Source organism: Cricetulus griseus, chromosome 6 (genome assembly GCF_003668045.3).
Source record: "Cricetulus griseus strain 17A/GY chromosome 6, alternate assembly CriGri-PICRH-1.0, whole genome shotgun sequence".
Lineage (NCBI taxonomy): Eukaryota > Metazoa > Chordata > Mammalia > Rodentia > Cricetidae > Cricetulus > Cricetulus griseus.
The window spans coordinates 73,975,078-73,988,003 of NC_048599.1; the positions used below are offsets into that span (position 1 = coordinate 73,975,078).

The window sequence follows — 12,926 nt, forward strand, 5'->3', positions numbered from 1 at the left end:
GGGTCATAGGTCCCCATATCCTGTTTTGTGTTTCTGTCTTAGTCTTTTCAACATCCCACCAGCCTCTTACAGGAAATGTCCCATCATTGTGTGAGGCCACAATGCTGAGAAAGGATGGTCTGAAACCGCCCCAAGCACTTGCAGACACCTCTGACTAGTGGCGCCTTTGCCTTCTCCAGGCCTGAGAACTCAGGGCGTTTCTCCTGTGGGTCAGCCTTCCTGAACTCAGAGTAGACCCTTATAGATGGCCCTTTCTACAGGAAGCCTTAAGAACCCAGCCAACTCCAGAGCAGCAGCAATGACCAGGTTCTAACTGCAATTATAAATCAGCAGAGCCAATGCATTACTTTATCTGGTCAACCTCCATCACTCAGCTTGTGGGTGTCAGGTTCTGTATATCTTTGTGTTCCCAGAGCCCTGTAGAATCTCCAATACACAAGGTGTTGGGAAATGCCTGGTTAGTAAATGAAGAAGCAGTCTTGTGCATGAATTTCATTTTCGAATACTACAACAGGTAAGGCTTGACTTAGGTATACTGGCTACCACAATCTCCCAGTACAGTCACAGTGACGGTGACTGGATTCAAGCCAGGATAAATGAACAGAATTGGAACACTCCACCTAAAAAGTCCTCCGTGTACTATCCCCAACCAAGGCAGACACAGAAGACACAAAGAATCCCTCCTGATTCTTTTCATTCCTCAAATTACAGTTAGCTGCTTGGGGACTCTGGCCTGGTAACAATGGGATCCTGATGCTAGCCATGTCCAGGCAACTATTGATTGCCTTGGTCCAGGGCAGGATTTGGCACCTTTAATTTGTAAAAATCCTTTGGTGATTTTATTATTCAGTCAGGTTTAAAAATCACCACCAAGAAATCTGATCAGAGTCTAAATTCTAGAGTCTAGTACTTGTGGCTTCAGATTGAAGGTCAGCTGCTTCTAGTCTGTGCAGCCCAAGTAATGATCAGAGCCTCAGTTTTCTCATCTGTGAAATAGAGATTCGAGCACACAATCAATTTTGAGGAGTTAAAGTAATAAGAAATGTGAACCTCTTTGGAATTAAGTACTCATTTATTGAAGTTGAGGATAACAGCAGCATCACTAACATCCAGTTATCACCATTCCTCTATCTTTCCTGAGCCTCCTGAGGTTCTCAAAGAACTACTGCTACATATACACACTGCCCCATATTTCCCAAGAGAGGAGGAATCTGGTCCTGCAATGCCAGGTTTCAGCCCTGCCTTGGGGCTCCTGGGTGGCAGAAACTAGCATCAAAAGCAGCAAGAGGCTATGCCTCCAGCAGCCAGTACCAGCTAAATTGGTGGCAGAAAGCCGAAACTTGGCTCCTTAGTCTCTAGGTCTAAATGTCGTAACAGCTGGTGAGCCACAGGACTACAAGGAGGAGAAATCAAAGTGTCTGAGATAGCATCAAAGAGATGTTGTGTTGAAATACCATTCCAAAGGCTGGACAAGGTAAAAGTCATTAGCATTAATTATTTTTATTGTTGTTTTATTGTTATTGGTGGATCACCCTTTGGCAGCACATTTCCAGCCAGAACACAGGCAAGAGACTCGTAGGGAGCAAGGGGGGTTCCCTTTACGGGTAAACAGGACACAGGGGCCCAGAGAATCAGAAAAACCATGAAGAAGAGAGGAAGCGGCTTCCTCAGTTTAAATCCTTGCTAAGTGAAGGGCAGCTTTTCTCCAAGGCCAAGGGATAACTCAGATGGGACTTGTAGAAAAGCTTAGGCAATTCCATAACCCATCTATGGCCAAAGCCACAGCTTGCCTTGGAGCCTCTCCTTGAGTGATTTTTAACTCCTGTCATTTTTTATTTTTTAAGCTTTATGATAGACAAAAAACACAGGCAAAATCTCATCCAATATTTAGACCCACCTTGGAAGGGGATAATTATTTCCATTGAGAAAAAGAGGAACTAGGCTTCCAGGAGTTCAAAGATGGGTCAGAGATGCAAACAAGCATGGAAGTTAGCTGGGACTGTACCTGGGGCCTCACCTCCCCCATCAGCTCTGAACTGTTGCACACATACCACACGAAGTGCTGCCTGTGAGCTGGAACAAACCACACTTGGTACTGGCTGTAAGCCTGCTAATAGCTCACAGGTTAACTCTAGAAATGAAGAATGATTTTTTTAAAAAAGATGCTCATAAGGCCTGGGGATGTAGCTCATTTGATAGAGTGTCTGTCTAGCATGTATAAAACCCGGGTTTGATCTTCAGCATGGAATAAGCCTGGGCATGATAGTATATGTCCATAATCCCATTTAGGAGACAGGGGTAGAAGGATCGGAAGTCCAAGTTCATTAGCTATACTAGAGAGTTCGAAGCCATCCCGGGCAACATGAGACCATGTCTCAGGAAAGAAGGGGGGAAAGAGACATCTATGGAATTTGGTGGTAATTGTGTGTTTAAGAATAATTTTTAAAAATCAGGCTTTCATTTTACATGTCTTATTTCATTTTTTGGTACCCATTTTTAGTGCATTTTGCAAAGTTTCAATCTATATAATTGAGTGCAGGGCTATCTGTGGTCCCTTGGCACAGCTCATTCCTGAACCTTGAGCTGGCTGGGCTGGGCTCTTACACAGGTGGACACTTGGTGCTTTTGGAACATCCTTGTATTGTATTTGAGAATCAAGTGATTCCAAGCTCAATGAAACCTTGGTCTCATGCCCAGAAACACCCACCAGGCATGGGAAAACAAGCCCTCACCCCTTACTAACCATGAAAGACTTGATTAGAGGTGCTACAGGTTTCGCACAGGTTGTTCCAACCCTCATTATGAGCCATCAAATAAAAACAGCAGGCAAGAGTCTGGAATGGAGCACCATCTTCAAAATAAGCTCTAGAACATCTGGCCACCCTTAAAGAGAAATGCTTTGTTTTCTGCTCACTCCTTCTCTTTGAAATTTTCATGAGTACAGAGAAAACCTAAGGACCAGAGCTCTCCATGCAGCGAGACCTGTTCCAAGAAGGAATCTTCCTAACTTAGCAGGCAGGCTGGTCCTGGCTGGGCACAGAGATTAATGCATGGAAAGTCTAGGGTAAATTCTAGGCCCACAAAGCTCAGTGCCAAGTATCACTAGCCTCATTAAGGTCTTTAGTCTCTGCAACAAAAATTAAAATATCTGCCTCCACCTTTGTCCCCTCCCCTGCAGAGTAGGTTAGCAGAACCTTTGGTTTCAGAGGGAGGGGCCAGGCAATGTGGTGGCGTGTGACACAGCCTGTTCTGCTGTCTCTCAGAAGGTACACTGGAGATGTCTTCTCTCGGTGTCCTAAGGAGTGGCCAGGCCATGACCAAGCTCAAGCCCCGGAGAGTTTCAGAAGCAAACTGGGTGGGACAGACTCATCCCTTCTAGTGCGCATGTGGACTCTTGAGAACCCATGTTCTCATTCATACACTGATCATCAGGCGCTGTTACCTGTGTTGGGGAAAAGTTCTGTGCACCTGGGAAAAAGCAGTAGGCAAAAGCAAGCAAGCCCCTTGTTGTGACTGATACTGCAATTTCTAGTGGGAATGGAAAACTAAATTACTTATGAGTATATATCTAAGTTACAAGTGGTGGCTAGTGCTCTCAATAAAGCTGAAGCCAGGATACAGGGGCTTCAGAACCCAGTCATTGAGTTCTTTTTAACATTCTCCCCAGGCCCTGTACTTACTCAGCTCTGAGATGCTGCCCACACATGTGGCCAGGAGAGACTGCTCCAGAGTCCGAAGCTCCAGCTGAGCGTAGGCATCAGCTCGCTCATCATGACCCAGAGACCCACCATTGTAGGGACTGAAGTAGGCAGGGAGAGAGAGGACACCTGTGGGGGAAACAAGATGCAGAGGTCACACTGGGAGCAGAGAGGAACTCTGCAGACCATACCACAGCTACTCTTTCCCACTCCCCTGTCCTCATGGGACACGTCCCCGAGCCTTGGGATTGTGGGTTTTTCCTCTGCCTAGTGCACCAGGGGTCATAATGAGAGAGAAGTCCACCACTTCTGCTGGGGTTTTACCCCTATGTATATAGAGTTTGGAATTGCCAAGGAACTAGCCTATAGGCTCAGAGGCCTTTCATTGAGTATTTACAACAAGCTTGGCTGGGCCACAGTGCTCCTTTCAGGGTTCTGGGGTAACATAGAGCCCCGGCTGTTTCTACAGCACTTGGACTTGGTCACTTCTGATGATCACAATCTTGTTCCTTCAAAGGCCAGCTGCCTGCAGAGTCCTCTCACTTCTCCACTCAGCCCAGAAGGCTGGGAACCGCTCCTGGAAAGGGATACTGCCCTCCCTACTTTATGAAGGGACTGTCCCAGCCTCTGGCCAAGTCCAATTAGTGTTTCTCATTAGCACTTCAACAACAGGGAAGACAGACTCAGAATCCATCCCAGGGGATGCCAGCTTGTAAATCTACCCAGCTCACTGTGTGGCTTTTTAGCATGAACCAGAAATGCAGAACCTGTGGCATGGAGATGCTCACTGCACTCAGAGCCTAGGGCAGGGATTCCAAAATTCTGGGAATCTCTGATGGACTCTTCAAACTTCTGCCTAGTATTTGCTTATGTATTTTTTTTAAAGGCCATAGAAATCTAGCCAGTCACTTGGTGGGGGATGGGAGGTGTCTAAAATTTCTTGAGAAAACTAGAGAGTTCTAACTTGGGTAAGACCGAGTTAGAGTCCCCTCTTTGGCATGCAGGGATGTGACAAGGATATACAGCAGTAGGGAGTGGTTAGGATAGGCCTCTGGAGTTCACAAACACTGGCTGACATGTGATTAGCCACATGATCTTGGGAAGGCTACTTGGTATCTCTTAACTACAGACAATGGTGGGAGAACATAAGTAACTCTCAGGTAGGATTCAGATCCAGTTGAGATGGACCTAGAATATGTACACTTGATGCCCTAGTGAACACACCACCAAGGCTCATGCTACCCCTATTCAATGGCTCATGTTGAGGTGGTAAAAGCAGTAAGGCCCGGTGGCCAGTTGGTGGCATGGGAGGAGGAGGGAATGGAGAAGGATGACTCGGAGGTCTCCTGTTCAACTACTGAGTGGATGCAGTACTGCCAGAGGAAAGAGTGGAGGAGCAACAGGAGGCTGCAGCTTTGGGAAACCAGGAAGACCCTGGGAGCTTAGGTGCCATCTACCTGGCCTGCAGGCAAAGTTCAATCCACAGAGAGACCCTGGCTCAGACAAAAGGTGTAGATGAGCTTGAGAACTGATATTATGTTCTCTGACCTCCATACATGCTGTGTGTGCGCACGCGCGCGCATGCACACGCACACACACGGCAGGGGGTGGGATGAGATATCAGACCCACAGAGAACCCTAAATCAGCAGTTCTCAACCTGTGGGCAATGCTAGGCCCTTTCACTTAAGCATATTCTCCCCTGAGCCTGTGGCATTTCTCTCTTGTGGGACAAAGGCACATGGGTAGTCTTCCTTTGGCCTGGGCCTTCCCTGGCTGTGTCTCTCTGGATCATCCTGCAGGTGCAATGACAGTTCTGTCTCCATCTTCCTTGATACCAGAGTGGCTGAGGCCCTCTATGCCCCTTACCCCCATCACAGCTAGTATTTGGATCCACAAGGACTGAACCAAAGCACTTGCTCAAATATTTATTTCCAGGGAAGGAGAAAGAGCATGTGGCTAGGTCACTCTTAAACCTTGCCAGGCTCCTGTTCCCTAAAGCAGAAATTCTAACAGCTGAGTCACCAAACACATTAGGACAAGTTGGCTCTGAGCATTAACATGAGTTAAACAAAAGAAGAGAAAGCCATTCAAGTGTGAGTCCCAACCCCAACAGCCAGGGTGGGGGTGGGGTTCCTGTGGCTGCCCTAGTAGGTCCAGCGCCTCCTCCTTTCTCCCTTTTCATTGACAGAAACAACACTGGGGACATGTGGATCACATTTGCAGTGCTTAAGGCAAGGGCATAGGAAATTCAGCTGACATGTCAAAGGATTCCCAGTGAGAAATATTATGTCACAAGATCTGGTAACAGGAGCAGGCAACTCTGTTGGTAACTTCCTATTTTGTCAGTTGTCAGCCATCCAAAGGGGCTTTCACTTAATACTGTGACAAAAGCAATTATGAACCTGTTACTAATAATATTCAGAATCACAGCTTTTAAGAGACTGTTCCCTATATGTTTTATATGTTTTATTCTTCCAGCAAGGAAAACAATGCCCTCAGGATTAAAACTGATTTTAAAATATTTTGTGTGCATCTAAATGTGTGTGCATAGTATATGCATGTCTGGTGCATGACACATGTACAAGGACACAGGTTTGAGTATCCTTGCACACTCAGAGGTCAAAGGAAGCCATCCAAGTGCCCTGCTCTATAACTTTCTATATTATTCCCCTGAGGCATGGTCTCTCATCTAACCGGAGTTACACTGGTAACCAGAGAGCCCCAGTGACCCTCTTGGGTTACAGGTACATTTGCAGCCATAGCCAGTTTAATATGGTTCTGAGGTTTCAAACACAGATCCTCATGTTTGCACAACAAGGACTCTGACCCACAGAGCCATTTCTCTAGCTCCTACCACAGCTGCCTTACTGAGTTTCCATATCAGGCACTGTGAGAACAGCCCACACACATTATTTCACTTAAGTCACTCAGGCTTCATGAGGTGCCATGCTCGCTCTTCTTACAGCGACAAAATGTAGGCACGACAATGGTTACAGAGGTCACCAGAAACCGAAAATTCATCTCTGAAGAGATTTTAGTTGCTTAAATGAAATGGTATTTTAATTTTGGTCACCTTGTCCATTTATAGCAGTGGTTCTCAATCTTCCTAAAGCTGTGACCCTTTAATACAGTTCCTCATGCTGTGGTGACTCCAACCATACAGTTATTTTTGTTTCTACTTTGTAACTGTAACTTTGCTACTGTTATGAATCATAGTGTAACTTTTCTGATGGTCTTAGGTGAACCCTATGAAAGGGTCATTCAACTTATGAAGCAGCTGAGACCCACAGGTTGAGAACTGCTGATTTAGGGTTCTCTGTGGGTCTGATATCTCATCCCACCCCCTGCCGTGTGTGTGTGTGTGTGTGTGTGTGTGTGCGTGTGCGTGTGCGTGTGCGTGTGTGTGTGCGCGCGCGTGCGCACACACAGCATGTATGGAGGTCAGAGAACATAATATCAGTTCTCAAGCTCGTCTACACCTTTTGTCTGAGCCAGGGTCTCTCTGTGGATTGAACTTTGCCTGCAGGCCAGGTAGATGGCACCTAAGCTCCCAGGGTCTTCCTGGTTTCCCAAAGCTGCAGCCTCCTGTTGCTCCTCCACTCTTTCCTCTGGCAGTACTGCATCCACTCAGTAGTTGAACAGGAGACCTCCGAGTCATCCTTCTCCATTCCCTCCTCCTCCCATGCCACCAACTGGCCACCGGGCCTTACTGCTTTTACCACCTCAACATTTCAAAAATTGGCCACTGCCCCTGCTCCTCACCCTGGCCTCACTGCTCTCGGTCTGTAACTCTCCCACGCCTCCTCACTGCCCTTATGAAGGGATCCAGATGTCGTTCTCCAGGTTAGAATAGACAGTGTCTTTCTTTCCTTCTCTGAAACACTGGGGTGAGGAGTAATTCAGCCAGTAAAGCGGCAAACCTTCCAGCATGTCCCCCAGAATGTCAGCAGCCCGGAAGCCCAGCACACTAGACTGTTACTTTTCCAAGCTATGTTCCAGTGCTGTTCTCCTAGCTGACTCTAGTTTATAGGTGGGAGTGGAATAACCCACTTTCTTTCCAGTGATCCTCACTAGTGTCTAGAGAGGGTGTTGTTGAGGTAGGTGGGAAACTCCACCCTGAAGCCTGGGAACCTGCCTTCTCATAAGTAGGCAACACCCAGGAATTAACCCTGGTTTCTGCTTGCAGAGGCGCACTCTCTCCCAGGCACATGCCATACCAGGAGTAGGCAGCATACCATATGAAATACAGGACCAACCTGAAGGTACCTCAAGTCTCTCTAGCACTTGAGTGGACCCCTCAAGCCCTTCCCCATATCTGCCATTCTAGTACTTAACTGCTAAATGGTCAGCATTGGCAATTGTGCCCCATTTGAATTGGAACTATTGATTACTGATTTCTCTATATTCATTTCAGAGTCATAACAGCACGTATGTGCATATGTGTGTGCATGTGTGTGTAAATATCCCCCACCTCCTGCCCTGTATTTTAATATTACAATATTAATGTAAAAAATGCTTTTATTTTGTGTGGGACTGAATGTAGTTTAGATTTTTCTGATCCTTCATTCCAAAGCCAGCCTGTAACTGCCCTTCAAAATCAACAATCCGTTAACCAGCATTTTCCCTAGCCTTGCAAGTGGACTCCTATGGAGTAAGCTTCCTTGCAGGCCTGTGACTGCAGCACCCCTTCTCCCTCCTCAGTTCAGGGACCCTCATGCAGGGGTCACCACCTACCCCACATTCTTCTAATGAAGATCAGGTACAATGAGTTACTCTTTTGCTGCACTAGGAAACACTAGGAGTTTGGATGGAGTTCTGTCTACAAGCTCCTGAAAACATAATTTGTATGGTTTCCAAATAGCCTGCACAGTCCCACTACCCTTCTCCCCTTTAAAAAGTCTTTGTTTTTGGCATTGTGGGGGTTAGGAGTTGATTTTTTTTTTTGTGACAGGTTCTCATATATTCTAGGGTGGCTGCAAACTCCCTATGTAGTTGAGGATGGTTTTGAACTCCTGCCTCTATGTCCTAATGCTGAGATTAATAAGTTTATGCCATCATGTTCAGCTTGAGATAAAATTTTATTTATAGAATATTTAACATCCTCTTATTGTGTATTAGTCATCTTAGGACAAAGTATTAAGAAGCAAAGGCAGGAATACTATTTAAAGAGATTAAAATGGGGCATAAGACAGACAGTGGATCCTCAAAAAGCTTCATTTGAATGGTATTTATCCTGACAGTCTAAGCTCAGATGTGAGGGCATGGGTGCTGAGGCGAAGGGAAGAGGAAGAAAACAAGAAGAGTAAGTTGAAAAATAGATTGAAATATGCCTGATAAACTGTCAATCATTCACGTGAAAATGACTCATCAAACAACCAAATGCACAACTAATTCCTGGGTCAATCTATCACATGGATATCTGTGACAACCAAGAGTTCAAATGAGGACAACATTCTGAGACAAGGAAAGAGAGGTGTTTGTGTGTGCACACACATGGAACAGGATGTCTAAACTGAGTTTGAGACCCAAATGCTGACCATAAGTGACTAATAAATGGAAGCAGGCTTGTGCCTATTCTATAGTCTATGCCATAAGTGGGGTAAACAAGCCTTTAAGCCCCTACAAAGATCTACCTCACTCTAGCTAAATTACCAGAAGGTAGTCTTCCTATGAGGTTGTGCGTGCATGCGTGCGTGAGTGCGTGACTGCGTGAGTGTGTGTGTGTGTGTGTGTGTGTGTGTGTGTGTGTGTGTGTACACCAGGAGCCTAGCACTGAGCTGTATAAGAACTCACAGTTACAATGGCCCAAGTGGCCAAGGAGCAAGATCAATGGCTGGTGAAGTAAGACACAGAGATGTTAGCCACCCCCTTTTTCCTGAGAAAAAGGGCAGTCAAAAGCTAGCCTCACCCAGCTAGGGGCTGGAAGCCCTGACAGCCTATTCTCACCTGTGGAATTGGTGATGCTGCTGCTCCTTTCTCCCTCAGCCTCTGAGGGAAGCCCTAGACAGGGCAAGGATCTGGAGAGGTGGAAAGGGCCAACAGTACACTAGACCTCCCCACAAATTAGTGCTCATGATTCAGAGTCCCCTGAGAGCACTCTGACACTTCCATCCATTCCAGTAGACATCAGTTTGGTCACAAACAACACACTTGGTGCTCATGAGGAAACCAGCCAGCAGAGATCATGGGATGACATGCTCAAGTTGTCTGAAGCACAAACTCAGTTCAAATACAACTGCTTCACTGATGTTGGCTTCTTTGCAAGAGAGTAAGAGAAAGCTGCCTAACCATGTAGACCAGTTCAGAAAATTAAACCAACAGGTAAACTGTGGGAAAACAGCAAGTACTGCAACACAGACAGCTGTGGGCAGAAAAACAACCGTGAACTACCGAGCTTCTTTCTTCCTGTGGAAAAGGGCTCTGTGTTACTTTGAATACTTTTTAAGAGATTCTAGGTGGCCTCACTCCAAATGATTGATGTAACACAGCAAAAACTTGAGTGACCCCGGAAGCATGAGACTTAGAATAACCTCCTCTTAAAAAGGAACACCCACCCCATGACCATGGTACTTTGCCACATTCTGTCCTTGACCCCCTAGAAGGAAAGCACACTAATTTCTGTGAGCTACTTTTGTCAACAACACATTCAAAAGACACACACAGGAAGCTGGGTGTGGTACACACACCTGTCACCTCTGTACTTCAGTGGCAGAGGTAGAGGGTTGGGAGTTTCAGGCTAGCCTCTGTTACATAATGAGTCCAGGTCAGTGGGGCAACTTATTGTCTAAAAACCAAAAATAAGCAAACAAAAATCAAAAGGCACACACAGGAGGATCTCTGAGAGTTTTAAGTCTACATAGTGAGTTCTAGGCCAGCCAAGGATACCAAATGAGACCCTGTCTAAAACCAAACCAAACCACACAAATGTAAGCCAAGTGCTTGAAATATTGTCTAACATATTTTGGACAACAGCACATTTGTTAAAGTAGTTAATAGGAATACATTAACACATTAATAAAGAGTGTGTATTATATAGTATTCTTTCATTGGTTAATGATTTTTGTATAACAGGATGAAATGAAATCTGTCTGAACTGTAGAACAGGGTATCATATTATACAAGAACTGTATAACATATATCATTTATAATAAAAAAGTCAAAGTTGATTCCTTTAGATTTTGTTTTCCTTTTTCCAGACAGGTTTTCTTAGTGTAGACCAGGCTGGCCTCTAACTCCCAAGTGCTGGGATTAAAGGTGTGTGACACCATGCTCAGCGACTCAAGATTTTATAACATGATCAGGACTGTTAAAAGACATACTTAAGTAACTTACATGCAGAACAAATGGTTATGTTAACAAATGTTTATGTTATTATTGTATTTAAAATTTTTTAGTTTTTAATTATATGTATGTGTGGGTATGTGCATTTGAGTATGGTTACCCCTGGAAGCCTGAACAAGGCATTTGATCCCTGGAGCTGGAGTTAGAGTCTGTTGTGAGATACCTGATATGTGTGCTGAGAACTGAACCCAGGTCCTCTACAAATGCTCTTAATCATAGAGTCATCTTTCTGGGTCCTATTATTATATTTTTGACAATTGTTGGAAACTGGGGAAATAGTAATTCATAATATAAATTGCCACCTTACCTTCAGGGACGTGTCATTCTTTAGTGGCTGAGAAATCTACCTGCTGTTTCACATTCTTTGAGAAGACAGGTTTTCAACTACTCTTTTCACCTTTCCAATTTCTCTCAGCAATTTTGGGTAGGAGATTCTTTTTTCTTAGCTGCTTCAAATAGGACTACTTGATATATGCCCCGATGATACATTTATATGAACAAAATGTTTGGGGGCACATCTCATTCTATGTGAAAATTTGTATTGAAGGCAAAGATGATTTCTTTCTCAGGAAAAAAATGAAACTAGCCGAAACAACAACCACCCCCCCTCCACTTTTTATAGTTGGCTGTAAAGAGTCTAGAATGGAAGTCATTGAACATTAAAGACCATTCTTTTTGTTTAGCAGAATTTTAGATTTTTTTCCCCCATTATTTAAGGTGTTTTTAGACAAACCCAATATTAGCACAACTGTTGCAGGTTTGCAGAGGGAAACAAGCAGTTGAGGGGAAGCACGTGCCTCCCCTCCTTGGAAAAGGGTCAAGGGAAATCAACTGCATGCCACTCAGTTGGAAGGGAGATTCACCTGAATGCCTCATCCTTAGCCTGTGTCTGCAGCTGAGATGTTGCCACCCCCAGGAAGCCTTCCTTAACTACCACACTTGAGTACTTTGGCTCAGAGCTTGTTTCCAACCGGCCTACTGTGAACTGGTGTGTCATTCACAGCCACACACTGAAGTTGCAGTGCACTGGGATCTGAACACAAGATCTGGAACAATTCTCATGCCACACAGCCAGGCTTGCAGCTGCGGGAAAGGATCCTGGCCATGGTCCTACACTATCTGCAGGCAGACAGACTTCCCACACACTGTACTCTAAGAGGGGAGTGGTGCTGCCAGGCCTAAGAGGCAGGTGGGTGAGGCCTCCAGGATCTGCTGGTCCAGAAAGGGAAGGTGTTGAGCACTGGGAACAAGTACAAATCATTCATTCCTTGGGGAGTGAAAAAGGGCAATTATCACAAGGTCCAGGGCAGATGGCCAAGGTAGTTATTAATAGAACATGAATGTGTTAGTCAGGGATGTCGTACACTGGAGTCCTGCTTCGAAAACACACCTGCTGCAGTCAGTTTTGCTTCCATTTCCAAAGGAGTTTGATCACTACACTCCCCAGTAATTTAGAAGCTCGAGTCACAAAGATAAGGGTTCTGAGCTGAGCCTGGTTGATGACAAGCTGTGCAACTCTGGAGTAGTTACTTCATCCTTCTGAACCTCAATCTGTTCATGAGTACAATGAAGCCTAACAATAGCTCCTAAGTTGTAAGATTCATTGAGGGTTGAAAGAGGTTGAATAGCTAAGCAAGTAGTGAAAAGTCTAACATACAGTGTTTACTAAGTAGGAATGTTTTTTTTTTATGAATGGCTTCAATAATTTCAAAAGTCATTAATATTAACACTATTAGGAGGAAGGGACCAAAGCCACACTATTCTGTTATTTTTTTATAGACCACAACAATTCTTATTCATAAATAATCATGTTCTATGCATCACAATTGTGTCATTTATTCTACATTCATTCGTGTACTCAAAATTGTTGGCGACCATTTGCCCTG

At 44.9% G+C, this 12,926-nt stretch overlaps 1 protein-coding gene across 2 annotated transcripts in view; it reads right to left on the reverse strand.

The window, feature by feature from the left end:
• Positions 1–12,926, reverse strand: part of Abtb2 (ankyrin repeat and BTB domain containing 2) — a 161,705-nt gene that overhangs the window by 37,794 nt on the left and 110,985 nt on the right. For both annotated transcript variants that reach the window (XM_035446051.1, XM_027422357.1), the window contains exon 2: positions 3,681–3,827. In XM_035446051.1, coding sequence (XP_035301942.1) covers positions 3,681–3,827 — 147 coding nt within the window. The remainder of the gene's footprint in view (positions 1–3,680; positions 3,828–12,926) is intronic.